The 19,763-nt window shown below is 45.1% G+C and overlaps 1 protein-coding gene across 1 annotated transcript in view; it reads right to left on the bottom strand.

Annotated features, from left to right (window-relative positions):
• Nucleotides 1-354: 354 nt before the first annotated feature.
• N4BP1 (NEDD4 binding protein 1) overlaps nucleotides 355-19,763 on the bottom strand; it is a 55,616-nt gene continuing 36,207 nt past the window's right edge. Inside the window, exons 3-7 of the mRNA XM_069456748.1 lie at nucleotides 13,554-13,684; nucleotides 11,929-12,025; nucleotides 8,860-8,967; nucleotides 6,911-7,018; nucleotides 355-4,057 (exon numbers count right to left, since the gene is read on the bottom strand). Coding sequence (XP_069312849.1) covers nucleotides 3,700-4,057; nucleotides 6,911-7,018; nucleotides 8,860-8,967; nucleotides 11,929-12,025; nucleotides 13,554-13,684 — 802 coding nt within the window. The 3' untranslated portion in view covers nucleotides 355-3,699. The remainder of the gene's footprint in view (nucleotides 4,058-6,910; nucleotides 7,019-8,859; nucleotides 8,968-11,928; nucleotides 12,026-13,553; nucleotides 13,685-19,763) is intronic.

Genomic DNA, 19,763 nt, shown 5'->3' with positions numbered 1-19,763 from the left:
TGGCTGCGGGTGGGGCTGCACACGGCTGTGAACGCTAAGCTCGGGGGTCGGAACCTGATGCCCGGGTCAAATACTGGGTGTCACTGAACAGGAGGGGTGACCAGAAATGTTTCTGGAAGAGCAATCTGGCAGCACTGTGCACTTTGGGAGAGGGGGAGCTGCGGGGGCCTGGCTGGTTGGGGCCCCTGCCCAGGGGTGGCCGTGAGAGCAGGGCTAGTGGGCAGTGGCGAGCAAAGGAGGCGGGGCAGGGGGGACAGTGAGGTTAGGAGAGAGTGTGACCCCTAAGAGTGAGGGCAGTTTCTCAGGATGCGGCCTATGGCCCACCTGCACGGGAATCACGCGGGAATCACGCGGGAATCACGCGGGAATCACGCGGGACCGTGCTGGGCTTGCAGGCTCCCGGGCCCTGCCGCAGAGCTGCCGCGTGAGCGTCTCGGGGGCACCACACAGCAAGCTGCATTTTAAACCTGAGCTCCCCCTCCACCTGGCCCCACAGGCGGGCCAACATTTGGGAACCGCCTGTTGAGAAAGAGAAGGGTGTTAAGGACTGACTTTTAGGTAAAAGAAGGGACAAAAAAGAACGGAGACGTCCAGGAGAGAGGGAAATCTCAGAGAATAGGGAAAAGGCCCCACGGTAGCAAAAGCTGTGGCTGCCGTGTGCACTGCGACCCGGGCTGAGCACAGGCCACGGACTCCAGCCACGAGTTGGTCCCCGGGGCGGAGGGCGCGGGCCAGGTGTGCAGCCTGGGGAGTGAGGCGCGGGAAGCGTGAGCCACGCACAGGCAGGATTCTTAGGGAATCAGGTTTTGCTTTACTCGAAAGGATCTGAAGGAGGCAGGCGTGATGGCGAGGTAGACAATGAGAGGGAGGTGAGCAGGAGGGACTGACTCCAGGTAGGAGATGAGAGGTGGTGGACGCAGGGCAGGTGGGGATGAGGAAGCCCCGCGAGGAGTGCGGGCAGGACGCAGGCGGGGGTCTGAGGTGCGGGGCGGTACCAGGCTGAGAGTGGCCTAGAGCACACCGCTCTCCTTCCACAAGGAACACGACAAGCCTACATAAGCCCGATGCCGTCTCTCCTTTCCCTGCTACCCAAGGCCCACACCCGGCCCGGGTCCCCAGCTACACGGCTGAGCCTGCTCACGCTTCAGCGGCCGAGACGCCTTCCAGCCGGTTCCCTGACTGGCGCCTGCAGGGTCTCCCACACTCCACAGAAAGGCTCCCAGAGCGCGGCCTGGGGCCTAAGAACACAGGCACGGGTGTCACCCAGCTCCACCCGCCACTCCTGGCCCTGCACAAACTCTCCAGCAAGACACCTCGTCTGTTGAATGTGGGTGACATGCTCTGCCCTGTCAGCTACACCACATTAATGCGAGCCACAGGGAAGCCTGAAGCAAGTGTCGCCGTGGCCACGCCCAGGCAGCTGCGGCAGGGAGGTCCCCTGACGAGGCAGGCCGGCCAAAAGCACTGACTTAGCAGCAAGGCTGGGCCCAGCGCTAGGAGGAGGCTGAGAACAGGTAATGAGTCCTTTTTTTTTGTTTTTCTTGTTTGTGTTTTGCAGAGACGGGGTCTCACTGTGCTCAGGCTGGTGTTGAAGCCCCAAGCTCCAGCGATCCGCCAGCCTCGGCCTCCCAGAGAGCCAGGATTACAGGCGTGAGCCACCGCACCCGGCCAATGAGTCTTTTTTTAATGGTTTGATAATTAACTAAATTTAACTAAATTTGATGGATTTCAGAAAAACTGTGAATTGTCTCATTACCATTTATAAAGGTAAGCACTTAAGCTTTTCTGCACTCCTCCCGCTGCTGTGTCCCTCCCTCCCATGCCCAGGAAGGGGCAGAGGGCAGGTGGCTCTCTCAGAAACTCAAGGGTCAAAGGCCAAGTTGCTTCTAGAGCCTGGAAACCCAAGACCCCCTCAGCCCAGCCAGTTCCACCCTGTGTCTCTTCTCTGACAGCGAGGAGGAGAAATACTGGATCGGCAAGGCTGCTGGACTGAACTCCAGCTGGCAGGTCAAGGCCTCTGCAAGACAGCCCGGCCCTCACACCTCTGCTGTGCTTCTGAAAACCACCCGCTGAGAGGCCCAGGCACAGGGGCTGTGGCTGAAGCACCCTCCAGGCTTGCCGCAAGTCTCTACCTCGACTTCCACAGCCGGGCGACCTGGCAACCTGCCCCAAAGAGACAGGGGACAACCAGTTTCACATTAGGATGCAGCAAGGCATCCGAGAGAAATATGATCGAGGTACAAGTCTGGCCACCTGGAGGGCTCTGGCTTTGTCCTGAGGGATGCAGGGATCAAACAAAACTAAGAGGAAACACGCCTGGCAGGAACATTCTGGGATGCCACCCGGGCCCCTCGCCATGAAGAACCAACAAGCACCCAGACCTCAGCCACTGTCCCGGGGGGCTGGGAGAGGGAGATGGTGAGGAGAGCAGATGGGAACTTGACCACGAGCAGGCTGGGGAGCGCACAGGGGGAGAATACAAAGCCCTTTGAGGTCGACATAAGAGTAAAGATGTTAAAAATTGCCCAGGAAAAGAACTTCACTGACACAGAATTTGGGCAACACTGAAAAAAGATAATACTAAGATATCAATTCTGAGAAAGACTCACAGGAAAGATTGTTCAGGAGGACACTAAGGAGAAAACACAGGAAAAATAAATACAGGGGCTCTGGGACCCCACGGAAGTTACTAATGCTATTTATTGGCTTGGGTCATTCTTGAGAATAGAAAACCTCTTTTTGGCAAAGCTGCACAAATTCTACATCAGGACATCTCCCATGGTTCTGCACAGATGGCCACAATGATGGGGCTCTTCATTAAACTTCCTTACACCCGCCATGGTCTTCAGAGGCTAAGACGAGACTTGTAGAGTCAAGTCAGGTGTGCGGAGGCCCCAGCCCGGTGAGTGCGTGAGAACACTGGCTGAGGAGTTTGGTCCCTGCCCAGCCACTCCACGGCCGTGGACGTGGCCCGTCCGGGAGGTGAGCACTCTGGGCCTCTGTTCCTCTTCTGTAGGGTGGAAGGGGAGGAAGGGTGGGGACCACATGAGCTTCGACACTTCTTCTAGCCCTGTTATTCTGTGAGTCTGACTTTGCCCTGGTCATTAACAATGGCTAGGCACAAAGTGCCACCTAGTGGCACCACTGGTCCACTCCCACACATGGCTTCAACAAAAGACCCCACAGAAGCAAACCAACGAACTCCTACTGACTCCAAGTCTGGGGGTGACGGTAGAGGAGGCTGGGAGGGGTGAGCACACTTCATGTTAGTGGACATGACATATTCATCTCAAGAAAATATACTTTAAGAGATCTTGCTTTCCTTAAGAAAGCAACTCTTTTATTTAGAAAGGCTAACCATATCCATTTGTCAATATTTTCAGCTTTAAGGAAAATAGTTTAAAAAACATAAAAATGTAAATACACTCAAGAGTAACTGCTATTAAACAGTTCCGAACAGGCAGAAAATGTAGACTTTCCTTTTACAGAAAATGTGAAATCTGTAATAGCAGCAAAATTTATATATAGAAAAAAGCTGGTTTTGAAAACCCAGATTTTTTTTGTACACAAAACATTTTTCTATACAACAGCGTTTACACTGGGAAACAGGTTTTTCACATTGTGCTAGTTCCCGTCCGGTACAGGCAGTAGCTTGAGTTTGATCCGCGAGCCCTGAGCTCAAGCTCCTCAGCACAACCTTCAATCCAACACCATGGCAGAGAGCGCATTCAGATCTTTCATGTACGGATGGGCCACCAAGATCTGGTCAATTTTCAGTCTCTGCTCCGAGTCAGGGAAGATCTTCAGAAGGGCCTCCCTCAGCTCGCTGGTTTCCGCAGAAGATCTCTGTGCTGGCATGGGCAGATTCTGCTGGATATTGGGGAGGTTCGGCAGGAGAGGGAAGTGGGGCTGCTGAGGAAGCCAGTGGCTGGGAGGGGCTCCCTGAATCCGGGTGGGAGGCTGGTGGCTGGTGCTGGCTGCCTGGGTGCCGGGGACTCTGAAGCTGGGGTCAAATATGCCCACATTTGGCAGGGCATTGAGTAGGGGCTGCATATCTCTGTGAATGGAAGCAAGTCCTGGTGAGTTGGGTTACGCGATAAATAAGAAACCCTTCTAACATATCCACTGTTGGCCTTGGGGCTCAAGACTTTGCTCCCTGGTTTCCAAAGCAAGACGTAAGACTGCAGTAGAGGCGGTGTCAGCCGCCCACAGAGGAGCCTGAAGGGATTCCACTGATGCCATCCCTAGACCGATCACAGCAGGGAATGAGAGCTCTTCCGGAGCTGGCTCCAGCCTCCCAGGCCTGCTCCTGTGAGGACTGACCCCACCCAGCTGTTTGGCTCTAATCCAGGCTGCACCTGGGAGCTTTCAAAACACATAATGGGGTCTTACTCTTCTGGAGATTCTGATTCTGCACAGGGCCAGGGCTGATAGAAATTAGAAAAAGGGACCCCCAGGATGGCATGTTGGCTCACACCTCTAATCTCAGCACTTTAGGAGGCCAAGGTGGGAGGATCCCTTGAAACCAGGAGTTCAAGACCAGTCTGTACAAAAAACTTAAAAATTAGCTGGACATGGTGGTGTGCACCTGTAGTCCCAGCTACTTGGGAGGCTGAGGCATGAGGACCATTTGAGCCCAGAAATTTGAGGCTGCAGTGAGCTATGATGACACCACTGTACCCCAGCCTGGGCAAACAAAGCAAGACCCTGTCTCAAAAAAAAAAAAAAAAAAAAAAAGAAGTATCTACTAATTGTCCTTAAGATTCCTAAAAAAAGGAAAAAAAAGAAAAAAAAAAAGAAGCCGGGCGTAGTGGCTCACGCCTGTAATCCTAGCACTCTGGGAGGCCGAGGCGGGTGGATCATTTGAGCTCAGGAGTTTGAGACCAGCCTGAGCAAGAGTTGAGAGACCGTCTCTACTAAAAATAGAAAGAAATTATATGGACAACTGAAAATATACATGGAAAAATGAGCCGGGCATGGTGGCACATGCCTGCAGTCCCAGCTACTTGGGAGGCTGAGGCAGGAGGATCACTTGAGCCCAGGAGTTTGAGGTTGCTGTGAGCTAGGCTGACACCACGGCACTCTAGCCTGGGCAACAGCACAAGACTCTGTCTCAAAAAAAAAAAAAAAAAGAAAAGAAAAAAAAAGGGGCCCCCCTTGGGCAGAGGCAACCCTACCAGCTCGTGGATTCTCCTTCCCCACCAAAGTCTGGGTGAGGCGCTGGTGCACATGGGCGTGTGCAGTGTGTGTGGGGGGGGGGGCAGCCGCACTGTTCCAAAGCTGTCCACCTGCCTGCGGCCTGCAGCGGAGAAATGGGGCAGCTGAACAGTTTTCCCAACCCCAAAACTCAACTAACTTCTAAAGTTAGCCCCCCTGTGATAGAAGTGATTAATAAATTCTTTTTTTTTTTTTTTAACACCCCACCCTGCACTCACACTCAGTTGTTCTCTCTTACTAACTTCCTAACAAATTAGTTAAGACCTCTGTGAAGAGCCACTAGGTGAGAAGAAAAAGGGCAGGCAGGACTGAGCCCGCTACCAGGCTGCCGGAGGAGCGGGAGGAAGCAGAGAACTCTCCTGGTCAAGTCCGCCCGGCGGACCTGATGCTCACACACAGGCCGCAGGTGCTAAAGCTCAGCAGAGGCTTTCCAGGTTAAGAAGTGCGGCAGTGGACTGAGACGGACTGACGTGCAGCAGGTGTTACAAATGGCTGCCGTTCTCCTGGTGGGGTAGACAAGCATGACATTTGGGAACTAAGTCCTCATCTGTGTAATAAAACCCAACGGCTCGAAGAGAGACAATTCACAAGACCAGGGAGCTAAAATTGTGGTGGTCTCTCGGACAGCAGATACCTCTGTGTGAATCCCCGCCATCACTGAATCCAAACCCAGAACCCCAAAGGTTCCTGTTACAAATAGCGGTCAGCTGGAAAGTTTTACTGCCTAGAAAACTGGAGAGCTGTGTGTCTTCCTCTCAGTGTACCCCCGACCCCCCAGCATCCCCATGCAAATAGCTGCTGGGAAATGCACAGCAGTGTAGCCTGTTTTAGCTTTAAAAAAGAAGAAAGGTTATATGCTATGTCACCAAGGTTATATGATTTGCCAGTGAGACAGGCAGGAAACTTCAGTTAACAATGTCTGTTCCCTGAATTCTGAAAACAAACTACCACTACACCAAGGTCTTAAAAACAAACAAACCAATCCAAACTACAACAAGAAAACCTAAACTATCAAATCAATTTCACATAAATATGGAATATTAGCTTTTCCATCCAGGGAAGGTAGAAAGTAACTGTCGGTTCCCCCAGGTCATGATTCCTGAATAAATTAATGTAAGCACAACATATTCAAAGTAAATGATTTTAGAAAATGAAAGTAAAGACATTTTACACATATATAATGAATCCAAGTGGCATTCGCTAATAAGTGACCACCAGCATAGAAAATCTGCTTTGTCTTTTTACACCACGAAATAAGTTTGGCTCCCAATCCTCTCCTAGGATTAAAACCAAAAGGACCACAGTTGAAAATCTGGGCTGCCTGCTCGATCAGCTTTCACATGCATTACACCAGCAGGAAATCTAAGGCTTTAAAAAAATTTTTTTGTCTTTCTTCTTTTTTATTCCCACTTGTCCATGCTGTATAAAAAAAATTAAAATGCCATTTTCAGTGTTTAAGGACAGCACTTGCACTAAAGCACAACTAACTTAATAGAAAAAAATTTTTTTTTTTTTTTTTTTTCTGTAGAGACGAGATTTCGCTATGTTGCCCCAGATGGTCTCAAACTACTGGACTCAAGTGATGACCTCCCCCCATCTCAGCCTCCCAAAGTGCTGGGAACACAGGCATGAGTCACCACACCTGATCTGAAATAAATTTTTAAAGTACAAGACAGTCTGAAAAAGGAAATACCTAAGAAAGACTTCCTTCCGAAGAAATTCTTCTAATCGGGGTCCACTTCTTCCCAGAGGATCATCAGGAACCATAAATATGTCCCCCACGAATGTATACTGAAGCAATCTACAACACAGAGAATAATCACAGTGCTGGAGAAACACGGAGTCTTCATTGGTGCAGGCTGAGAAGTCTCTCAAAGTAGTTACCCAATTCCAAAGCAATATTTCTGGTCAGCCTATAAATTCTAAGACTGCTTAACTGCCCAAAGGGGAAGCAAACAAAAATAAAAAATAAAAACCACCCAAGTTAAACCATTTAAATTTCTGTTTTGGACACAAATACAAGGACTAAGAAACTTGGTCACAGTCGGCCCTCAAATTTCTCAAGGACTTTCAGATTTCTCTCCCAGCCTGGAAAGCAGCTTCTTCTCCTACTGTAACTTTCAATATAACTTTGAAAAACAAGACTTAAAGACTGTCTGTCAGCTTAGGAACCAACAGGTACTCAATGAAGGTTTAATTTTAGAATAACACTGGTAATAAGTGTGCCCATAGGCAAACCTACTGAAAACAACCTTTGAAAAAAGAAAAACAATACATGAAGAAAGAAAATCTGAGGTCAGATTATTCATCAAATCTGGGGAAAATGGGAAAAAAAAAAAAAAACTCCCAAGTGCCTGTGCTTGTTGCCCAGGCCTTGTTTCTGCCTTGCTTTTGTGGATTCTGAAAGCAACGGGTTGGTCTGAAAACATCAATCTCATATTCTCATGCATTTAAATCCTCCAGGTATGCACAGACGAGTGTCCCATAATAGTGACAATGAGCCCAGGGCAAAGATCCAGCGGAGATTAATGGCTGAGTAACCGTGCCCAGAAGGTCAAAGGCCAATTCTTGGTTCAGCTATCAACAACAGCTTTTTAACAGAATATGGGTCAAAGTGCATATAGGAATTAACTCTCACCTGGGCTTTTACAGAAAAGAATCTTTTTCTGAAATCCTCTAATGATTTAGCAAAATGTAAAGACCAGACAAGGGGAAACTGTGAGACTCCAACAGAGATAAATATCTAGTTATGCTAGTTATATCACTAGTTACATTATACACTAGTTATACTTGGTTTGAGGTATGTTGTTTCATGTTTTAAGATGTGTGGCATATGTGACTTATCCCTGGTACTACCATGTACTCGTGCTTTTTGGTTTAAATAACGGGTCAGGTGATGCTTGTTAACAAAAAGTCCCAGAAGGCAGTGCTCACCGACCTTAGGACAGTTTTCAGCAGGTGTACACATTCACAGTGTCATCAAAAATAGAAGCAGCAGTGAATGCTAAACTCTTGACTTAATTTTGTTATTTTGGATGATATCTAAACATGTTTTCAATACAGACGATTAAACTATGACTGTAAAAAGCTCAAGAAAAGCTTCAGACATTAAAAAGCAGAAATAATCTCTCCTGACCCCCCCCAAGTGGAATCCAATCAGCACACTGCTTTTGGTCCTATCCCCTTGGTGGAATCAAAGTATTTCAGAGCTGGAACCTCGGGTGACATAACGTGCAACCTTTCCCTTCACGGTTGAGGAAAACAGGGAGGCCCAAGGACCTGCCAGTCTGCCATGGCACCAAGGCAGGGCGAGTCAGGAGGCCATGTGTGCTCCATCACAGTTAACTGTGCCACAACACTTTTCCCTTGTGTCATGCAAGACAACACTGACATCTCAGAAGACACCACGTGGCCACACGCAGCGCGCCCACACCCGTCACCGGCTGGCTCTACAGCTCTGTGCTGGGTCCTCCCAATCACCTAGCGGGGCCAACCACCCTGTGGACTGTGAGGACAGCACAGCCGTATGACAATCTGGTCCCCTATATTGCCTTCTGCAGGGCCAGCTTGCATAAAAAACGAACAGAATGCAAAAAGAAACAAAAAAACTTTTCTGCCCAAAGACAAGGAAAAACATACTACCTTTTTGTAATAATTTCTCGCCAAGAAACGGACTCAGTCACAAATTCTCTGAAGTTATCATTTGTTACAATTATGCCACCAGTTTTGTCTGCTAAGTGTAGCAGAAACCTGTGGTAATATAAGAGAATTTAAAATGAGCAACAAGCACCCCTGGCTTAGAGAAGCTGTGTTATAAGAAAACAAAGGGACATCCTGTTCACATGAAAATTACCAAAGGATTTTAAGCAGCAGCAAAGTCAAGCCCGTCACCTGAATCTCTGAAATTATTAGTGATTATAAAGAAATTATTTTTCATACAACCTAATTCTTTTTCCAAATGACCTCAACTATAATTTATATATTTTTCTAGAAAAGTCACATTATCAATAGTGGTAATATGAATACATGAGGACCAGAGCAGAGATTGAATTACAGTTGGCAAGCTTTGACATCACAATTCTGTTTTTAGTTGCTAAGCTACAGACAACATTTTGGTTCTCAGATTAGCTGTTTGGGTAAATCAGCCTTGCAATTCTTCTTTTCTGTTTTTTTAAATTCATAGGTTCATATTTTTTGCTCTGATTTAAGAAGAGATGTCTAGAACTCTCTTTCTGTTTAGCCTAAGTTATAGATTCATCCTAAAGGAAGTTGTGAAGGGACACACAGGGACGAGAAAGGGAAAGAATTAAAGAGGAAAGAAGAATTCTGTTTCACTGGTGGAGATTATTCACATTCAAACCCTCTTAATAAGGTATCTGTGAGGAAAATGTGACATTTATCCCTTAAGTCAGGATGACTGCTTTTGTCTAAGGCAGTGTAGACAAAGATAATGAAACAATAAAGACAATCACTGGAATTAAAGGTGCAAAACAAATGCTTTTATTAGCAGTAATGAGTACTTAAAGGGAATTTAAAAAACAAACTTCAGGCCGGGTGTGGTGGCTCATGCCTCTTCTGGGAGGCTGAGGCTCAGGACTTTGAGAATAGCCTAAGGTCTCTACTAAAAATAGAAAAATTAGCCGGGCATCATGGCAGGTGTCTGTAGTCCCAGCTACTCAGGAGGCTGAGGCAAGAGGGTCACTTGAGCCCAGGAGTTTGAGGTTGCTGTGAGCTACGATAACGCCACTGCACTCTGTCCAGGGAGACAGAGTGAGACTCTGTTTCAAAAAACAAAACAAGACAAAAAGAAACCCCACCAAACTTCATTAGTTTCAGAGATCTTAACAAACCTTGAACAGTAAATATGATTTAGTTCTTTGGCTTTATTAGTGAACATTTTACAAATTATTTCTACCTTGCATGAGTTGTAAGTGGTGATGTCTGCTCAGAAGTGTTAATAAAAATAGGTTGTAAGGCTTCTGAGCGCAAGTCCTGCGAATTAGGACATACCTTCGTGTCCTCTAAAAACCCAGAGAGCCATGTAAATCAAGCTAAAGCTTAGTATGCACACTTGTATATGGGTTCAAGTCCTGCTGGTGTGAGGACAGAGCTGCAGTGTCAGAGGACCCGAGCCCTCCAGCGTCCCTGCCCACTGTCACTGGGCGAGCGAGAAGTGCCTTCCACACCAGCCTCCCAGTACTGCTCACCCCTGCGCCTGCCCCCGCGTGCTGCCCTGTCCCTGCTGATTCTCCCCATCGGGTCTGGTCTCTCACAGCAGGCCGGTGCAGGGCAAGGGGCTGCCAGCGAGAAGGCCCTCTTGGTGAACGAATGTCTGCTGTGCTCCCAAGTCCCCTTCCCCCTGCCAAGGCCCCCTCTTCATCTCTCACCCATTCAACTATCATTCACCAGCTTGGGTCGCGAGCTAGACGCTATGTCCGTGGGGAGTATTCAGGTGGAACACTGAGGCAAAAGCACCACGGGGGCTCTACATGCTATGAACCAGATAAACAGGGCAAATGTAGGAGAGCAAACACTAAGCAGCCACCACGTAGGTCCCCAAGTACTGGCAGACATGTTCCTAATGCCACACCATGAGGAGCATTTTAAAAACTGGTCCTCATGCCACTGGGTAAGTTGAGAACCTTCTCTTAGGCAAAACTCCCCTCTATTACTTACACGTGTGCCTTCTCCAGACCACAGTTTCTTTAGGGCAGGAGGCACTTCTGAACCACGTATGTCCCCAGAACCTAGCTCTGCACATTGAACTTAGTGCATTGGACTTGGTCACTGCTTAGTAAAGTGGTTTTTTTTTGTTGTTTTGCTTTGTTTTTTGAGATAGAGTCTCACTCTGTTGCCCGGGCTAGAGTCCCGTGGCATCAGCCTAGCTCACAGCAACCTCAAACTCCTGGCCTCAAGCGATCCTCCTGCTTCAGCCTCCCGAGTAGCTGGGACTACACGCATGTGCCACCGTGCCCGGCTAGTTGTTTTCTATATATTTTTAGTTGTCCAGCTAATTTCTTTCTATTTTTAGTAGAGATGAGATCTGGCTCTTGCTCAGGCTGGTCTCGAACCCCTGACCTCAAACCATCCGCCTGCCTTGGCCTCCCAGAGTGCTAGGATTACAGGTGTGAGCCACCATGCCTGGCCTGCTTAGTAAAGTTTTTAGAAACAAATTTAAAAGGTGCATACTAAATGTTGGTGACCCAGGTACGCCAGCGCCTACTTTCTGGGCACACCAGCGTAAGAAATGCAGCCTGCTCCTATCACACTAGGGAAGTTGAGACATCTTCCATCATGTGGAGGAAAACACTGAGGGCTCAGGCATCACAATGACAAACTAAGTCAGTGGCCACAAATAGAACAGGAGGAGACAGACATTATGTGAAAACCACTTTTGAGGTTGCCATGCTAAGACAAGACAAACATGACTTGAAGTATGTACCAAAGAAAGCCTACAACTAAGTATCTGCTCTTACTTACTGATTTTCAGCCATGTTTTATTAAAAAACCAAACCAAACCTCTTAACTCAACAGCTTCTTTTGTGACGTTCCTAAAACCACATAGCAAAGACGGTTAGCATCATCTTAATGACAATAAATGTTAAAATTCTCAACCCCCCGAGTCAAGTGAGTCCTGGAAGAGTGTGGACCTGCCCAGCAGAACAGCCGCTCCCCCACTCACACCTGAGGAAGGAAAAGGGTCTTTCGTACCTGTCATCATGAGAAGCAATTCTTTCTCCAAAGACCATCCGGGCAGGAGTCAAAGATAGTATTCCGAGTTCCTGGAGCTGGGTTAAGAAGTGCTGTTCTGTTCATGAAATAAGTTGAATACACATTCAGAAAATGGCCATCTTCTCAGATGTGTAAATAAATGAAAGTACGCCCCAGTGTTTCAATTGTAGAGTAGTAAAAACCTTTTTTCTGCTGACTCAATTTTACTAACTCATTGGGAAAGAAAAAAAAAAAAAATCAAGCAGACCCATACTAAGGGAAACGCAATGTATGAACTGACTTTAGCTATTTTTTAAACATAAAAAGGTTCAACTCATTTGCTAAGAAAAGTAAACCATAAACCTATATTTAATGAATCCTACCATCAAGAATTTTTCAGAGCCATATTACAAGAAGCAGAGGACAAAGAGTGATGAGCAGAGTCCACAAGAAAGGGTGGGGGTGGGGACAGGGAAGAGCCATGGGACCAGCAGCAGTGGGAGGGACCAACCGCTTCACCCAATCCCAAGGAAGGTCCCCCTTTCAAAATCTCCCTCCAGCTGGCCTCCTGTCTAACTGCTCTTAGTTGTCTGTATAAATATTTACTGGTTTTCATGGGGGTGGGTGGTGACAGAGGAGAATGGGGGGCCAATGCCCCATTTTAGAAAACCAGTAATGGGCAAAAGGAAGCTAAAAGCTCATGGTCTGAGATTCCCACACCTGCATCCCCCACAATGGCACTCACCACTGACTCCAGCTGAAATGCCCAAATACAGTGTTTTACTGTCCTAGAACTGCACAGTATATCAGGATTCTAACACTCTTTCACATATCCAATTGCAAAGGTAACTAGAAAATGAGTGGATCTGCCTCATTCCTCATGTACCTGCCGTTAAAAACAAATACGCTCTTCACAATGAGAGAAGTTGGGAATACTTGGGAAATGTGTGGTTTGACCATTTCCACCTCACTAGTGACTAAGTTTCACTTCCTGTTTAATGTGTTGGGCAAGCCTTGTACTCACCCTCCCTCTCTGATCTACCTTTTATTTCTAGGTACTCTGAGCTGCCTGGCACAGCCTTTTTAACCATCTTGCAATCATGACCTAAGCCACAAACAACTTGAAGTTTCTCTGGAACATTTCATAATTCATAAAAAGTTCAAAACCTTCACGTGTGGCCTGCCGGTCAGTCACGAAGTACTTTACAGTTAACAGAAATGATTTATATTAAGCTATTAAACAGACTGTTAAATAGACATATTTGAAAGTGCCAAATTTATCAAGTGACCTCAAAAATACTACCTAAACAGTCAGAGATGCGGCCTAATGGAAAGATACATTTTATCTTTTTAGAAAGTAAAAAGAAAACTATTGTGATACATAATGAACTCAACTTTCTATACAAACAACTATATTAACTTTCTACCTGTCCTTCCTCCAAGAATTTCTTATGCTATAACACTCTCTTCAATTGATATTTTACTAGGTGCAATGAATTTACAATTTTGTCTTTAAAGCTGCTGCCCATGGCACATGGCTCTATTCTAAGCAGCTAGGTGTTGCAATTGTAAGCCAACTCATCAAACATCTAATTAGAAATCTGAAAAAATTCATTTTGTCTCACCTGTGACATTAGGATCACGTCTTGTCCTCCACTGAGGGACAAACACAGTGATGTTTCTGTTGCCGAGCTTCCAAAAATATTCGACTGCAATTGCAATTCCACGGCAAGAAAAGAACTTTTTCAGACCATGGCTATAAGAAAATAAGTAAGATTTACTTCAGTTTAAAGCATCTTTAAAGCATATTAAATTCACTATGAAAGGATAAAATCCATAGACAGCAAAAACAGAACAAAATTCCCTGCCCCCTTTTCTTTTCTTTTTTTAATTTTTTGGTATATGGTTGCATGGTCTGCTGCTTTGCAAAGCCAAGACAGCACCCTTTGTGGAAGATATAAGACAGAATCTTAAGATTTTTCTTGTATTTTGTTTAGTTGATGTAATCGGGCGTGCCGTTGTGGTAGAAGGCTGTGAACTTCATGGTAATACTTGCTTATTGTACTTTTTCTTTTTTAAAAAAGAGCCCATTCTATTGGGGGAAAAATACTATTTTTAAGTCCTGCCGCGTCATTGGCCTCTGAAGTACCTTTATGAACTTTAGTAAGAGATTTGTTGCCGAAGCAGAAACAATTTAGTAGCTGTGCTGACGCTGACTCTATGACGGAGGAATGGGGTGCAAATGGGACATGGTTATCACCACTGCAGTGTCCAAGGCTGCAGCTGCCTCCGGCCTCAGGATGGCTCCACCCTCCTGGGGAAAGGCAAAATTTACCCAGTTCACACCTTACAGGAAGTAAGCTGAGGGCAGGGCTCAAATGAAACTAACTGGGGGCCAAGGAAAGTGATTTTGTTGAAGAGAGCAGAAACCAGGGGAAAAAGGTAAACAAGAAACAACAGAGGATTAAAACATGCACACTCTCCCCAAAATACAGTGGCATATTTCAAAACCAAGGAAAAATATTTAAATTTTATTCTCCAGAGGTGGAGGTAAAAAAGAATAGTGTTTTTTAAGTTTAAAATTCTGTAGGCAATAATCTGTTTGTCTACCCATGGGTATTAAAAGAAAAAAATATCAAAATCTCAAACTGTGATGCTACAGTTTATGAGATTAGCATAATCTATTTTCACTGCTTCAATGATCACCTATATTCGAGTGACAGTAAATTTTGCATCTTCAGTCCTGACTTCTCTCCATGTCTGGTACCACACATCAAAACTGCTTCACGAATATTTATTCCACTTGAAAGTCCTGCCATCAGGGACACGTGTGCCCCAAGTTAAACCCAGGCTCTCCTAATTCCAAGCCACCCTGCAAACGCCAGTTAGACTAACCTCTGAAAGCAGCCCGAGACCTTTGATTGTGCTCAGGGCCGTCAGCAACACTGTCCTTCTAACACAGATCCTCTGCCTGGCTCTAGGTCCACTCCTCCTCTGACCAGTCAGGAAGGATCTGGCCAAGTGAGCCTCCCGCTACCATCTGTCAACACACTCAGTTCTGACCAGATGGTCCCGCCATCTTGCCCCTCCTGGTCTCTCAGCTTTTCCTTTTGTTGCTTTCTTTGTGGTCAGTGTTCTCGCACCTTTCCCTTGCTCCTTCTTCAAATGCCCCCAGGACTGAATTCCAGTCTCTCTTCTTCTATGAAGCTATCTCTAGACACAGGCCCTCTATCAGCCTCCTCCCTCTCCTCTGACTTCCTATCTTGTATGGCGCACCAGAACCACAGAGACAGAACGAATTTAGATTCCCGTGAGAGATGAGAAGGAGACACTTAGAGACAGAGTGACCTGCCCTGGGTGCACAGCCAGAGGGTGGAGGAGCAGAGTCAGACTCAAGCGTCCTCACTCCTGGCCAGGGCCCTTTCCACTCCCGCACAGCGGTGCCTGTGCACCTACGTCCCTGAGAACAGGAATGGGCTGGACACTCACAAACATCTAATGCCATGAGAGAATTAGAAAAGCTGCTCACGAACTCTTTTTAGAGGCTAAAGTCTACTCTCTTTTTCAGGGAACCACAAATAAGAAACTGCAGAGGATCTTATCCCAGAAAATATATGCAAGTAAACAAACGTTTTCTTGATGAAATAATTCAGGAGTGATTTATCCTAAAAGCACTCAAATATGGCAAGAATGTAGCAAAAATATAACATCGGTTACTAGAAAAAAGACTGGTAGTTTTTAAAAGGAGGCCCTTTTTAATCTTTAAAAAATAATAAATCATCTATTACTCTAAATGCTTAACTACAAGGACAGGCCTAAAGTTACTGTCAACGACAGCCTTAAAAAAGACAAGTCACAATACAAATGCCTACTGATTCTTGTTTGTTTCGGGTTTTTTTTGGAGGAGGGGAGAAGAGAAATTTATTAATTTTCTGGCAAATGAGGAGGTTGGCAGACTCCCATCTTGAAGCACCAATGTCCTCAAGCCTACTGATTCTTAGAAAAACCAAGGGATATGTGTGTTTAGTCCTCAAAATGATACCCCCTGAGAGAAATGCACTGAAAAAGTTTGTAAAGTGCCTCCTTGGTTCTTCACCAGTGCTTCAACTATGTACTTTTCCTCAAATGCATCTGTTGACAGCAACAGTACAAACTGGAGAGAGGTAGAGTGCCCAGTTCCATTCCACTGAGTCACTGAACAGAAAGGGCAGAAATGCAAATAGATGAACTCCATAAACCTGGAAAAGCTCAGAGAGGAATAAATGGAGCTTCTAGAAACATCAGCTCTAAACTAAGTTCCAAAGTGTTATTCCCAGTGATAAAATCATATCATCACTGTCTCTTAGCCTCTTTGCAATCAAACCAGAGCAGCTTATTGACAGGTAAACCCAGACCAACTGTCTATTTTGACCTAGAGACAAAGTATATATACCAAGTTTACATACAGTAACACCTCTCTACTTATGGGAAGGCCAAAGCTCTGGGGCTCCCAGCTCCAAATGCAGAATGAACAGCTATTAGACCTGGAAGGCCAGGTGTGCACACTCTTAAGAGAGATTTAAACTACTGTTTCCATATAATTGGTAACAAGTTATATAATCAGGTTGTTTCCCATATTATAGCAGGCAGTCAACTAAAAGGAAGAGTGTCAAAAGCAGAGGAGAGATGGGTGACACATAGCTCATGGCAGTCATAGAATCAGACAGGGCAGTGTGGGGAAAGAGTGGAAAGCCCTTTCTGAGTTACCCAGGAAAAAGTGGTTTCCTTCTATAGCTTCCACTTAATAAAACCAGCCATGGAACCTAATAAAGAAAGACTAGCATAAAAATGGTTAAAATATATAGTTGTAGCAAGTGAAGGGGCAAATCTCATCTACACGGAAAATTATCAACCTAGATAAGTCAGGTGCTCGTATGCTACAGTTTCAGACTGACAAAGCCCAAATGTTATTTGGCCACCACTGTGCTGTCTAGCTATACACCGCAAACAATTTCCACTTACTCATCATTTGACTCATTTATGGTGACAAGGGGGAAAAAACCAAGTGAAGATATACATGATTGGCAGCATTAAGTAGGGTATTTCGGAATTTCTCACGGGTGTATATAAGCTGCAGACATCACACTAGACAGGCAAGTAAACAAAGGCTTTGCAGAAATACAGGGAAGGGTGGGCTTGGGCTGCTTTAGGGCACGGTTCACACAAAAGGATCCTATTGCTTAAGAACCCAAATTTCCTTTTAACTACTTCCCCCAACTAGTTGGGTCAAATGAGTGAGGTTTACTCATCAGTGCTTATGCAACTCAAGACTTAAGTATCCAATGATGCCAGGGCCTGAAAATCCCAACCTCAACTTCTGTTGGAGAAAACAGGGTGTGTGGGGGGTCTGGGGAGAGACATTATGGGCCCAAATCTCATTATCTGTATACCCCTGGACAAGATTTTTAAGCCATTTCATGCTATATACATTATGGTTTTTTCCTTGCACTATAGGTGTGAAGAGTACATTTTTTAAAAATAAAGTACAGTGCCCAATACACACATAACAGGCGTTTCAGCTTTAAGATCACAAATATTTGCTGAATTAAAAATATGGGCTCAGTTAAAATTTAATCTAAATTGATCATTGGAATAGCAACTATGAAGTTACAAACGGGTGGTAAAAAGCCACTTAAAAAATCCTAAACTGGCCACAGTGGCACTTTCCTGTAGCTCCAGCTACTTGGGAGGCTGAAATGGGAGGATCACTTGAGACCGGAAGTTCGAGTCCAGCCTGGGCAACACAGTGAGATTCCATCTCTTAAAAAAGAAAAGAAAAATACCAAATTATCTTTGTCTTTAATTCATTTATTCATCAACAAATCTTAAGATTGAGTACCTACTGTGTGTCAGGGGCTACGGATAGTAGGGGTAGTTCAGTGAATAGCATAGATACGAAGCAGTTCCCTCATGGAATTTGGTCTAATCTAATTCACGCTTAATATTGAGGCAACTAATGGAAAATAATGGCTGATTTTTTTCCAACTTAAAAAAAATTATTCACATAATATAAAAATAACCATTTTAAAGTGACCAATTAAATGGCACTTACTAAGTTCACAATGCTGTGCAACCGTCACTTACATCTAGTTCCCAACTATTTCCATCACTCCAAAATAAAACCCTATACCCATTAAGCAGTTTCTTCCCTAAAATAAGGGTTAATTTCAATCACTGATATTTTCAGATCACTCTACATCAAATTAAGTATAAGTCTGTCTTCTCAGGGGAACACATCCTTTTGTAAAAGTGTTGCTTTTAAACTGAGACATCTGTGAATTCGAAGAAAATGCAAATCCTCCCCAAATCATCAGTTTTCAAAAACATTAACAAAGTCAGCTCGCACATTTCCCTTAGTGCACGAACCAGAGGTTTTCAAGAGCTGGTGCTGTACTCCAGGGTGTTAGGAAATACGTGGGGTGTCACAATGTCTGCGGAGGAAAACTGTGGGCAAAGGGGGGGTGAGATACAAAGGACTTCCTGTCACGGACAGATGGCACCACTCTGAATTCCAACAGTGACCCCTCTGAGAAATACGCTAGTTACTACTCCAAAAGGGTTTTTTAAAGTATCATTATCACTGCTTATTCTATGTTAATTTGCATTTCTGATTCTTTGAACACCAATTTGGGAAATCTTTCCACATACAGAAAAGTGAAAAAGGATTAGTATTACTCACAATTGTGACCTAAATTTTTTACCATCATTTGGCTCAAGAAATCATAACAATGAGGAACTAGTGCTAGGCTTGGACTATCTACGGATGACTGAAATTAGGTTTCACATTTTTACTTAGATAATGCTATGCAGCTACGGGTCATTTGCTGGGTTTCCCCCAACAGGGCTGCCAAAAAAGCAAAGTGAAATGACAATCAACAGTGTTACTTGGAAATGAAGACAAGCATATGACATATTTTTACTGCCTATCTTCAAAACTTTAACATCTGAAATGCTAGCATTTTCTTTTCCTTTTTAACAGCAAAACAAAGGATCAGTAATTCATTCAAACAATAAAAAGCAAAAGAATCCTTGTACTTTTAAAAATACATACTAAAATGTTTGTGGATGAAATAATATATTGAGATATCCTTCAAAGTAATAATGGGGCAGTAGGTGAGGTTATGGTTGAAACAAAATTGGTCAAGAGTTGGGTAACTGTTGAAGCTGGGTGATGAGCCCATGGGGATTCATTGCATTACCTTGTGTATTCAGAAATTCTAATTAAAAATACTCACAAAACAAAAAATTACAAATGCTGCCTCCCTATCTTGAGTTCAAACATAGGGAACTTCGAACTAACTTAACTTAGTATGTAAACAAACTGCAACCTAACAAGAGCACCCTCTTGTGGCGGCGGGGGGGAGGGGGGCGGGGGGGGGGGGTAACAACTGAGTCTCAGCCAATCACAGGTTGAGAAATGATCAGACCATGCCCAAATAAGGCAAATCCAGAGCCGTAGCCAATCAGGTTGTTTTTGTAGGTCACTTCCTCCTTCTGTCTATAAATACTGCCTGCCCACATCGCTGGGCAGGGCTTTGAACCTCTCCTGGTTCGGGGTACTGCCTGCTTGATTCATAAATCATTCCTTGCTCAAATAAACTCTGCCAAATTTAATTTGTCTCAAGTTTTTAACAACACGGTGACTGGCTATCAAAAAAGAAGGCAAATTTACCTGCCAGCTGGGGAAATGGCACGATAAAGATGTCCTTAAGGACAGGTCAAAACTGAAACTCAGAGGGAAGTGACCTACTCCAAATCAAACAGCTGGTCCACAGTGGGCTGGAGACTGACCCTAA

The sequence above is a fragment of the Eulemur rufifrons genome, chromosome 23, assembly GCF_041146395.1.
Source record: "Eulemur rufifrons isolate Redbay chromosome 23, OSU_ERuf_1, whole genome shotgun sequence".
NCBI classification, from domain to species: Eukaryota; Metazoa; Chordata; class Mammalia; order Primates; family Lemuridae; genus Eulemur; species Eulemur rufifrons.
The sequence above is the reverse complement of the archived record's forward strand: the minus strand, read 5'-3'. Positions and strand labels throughout refer to the sequence as shown.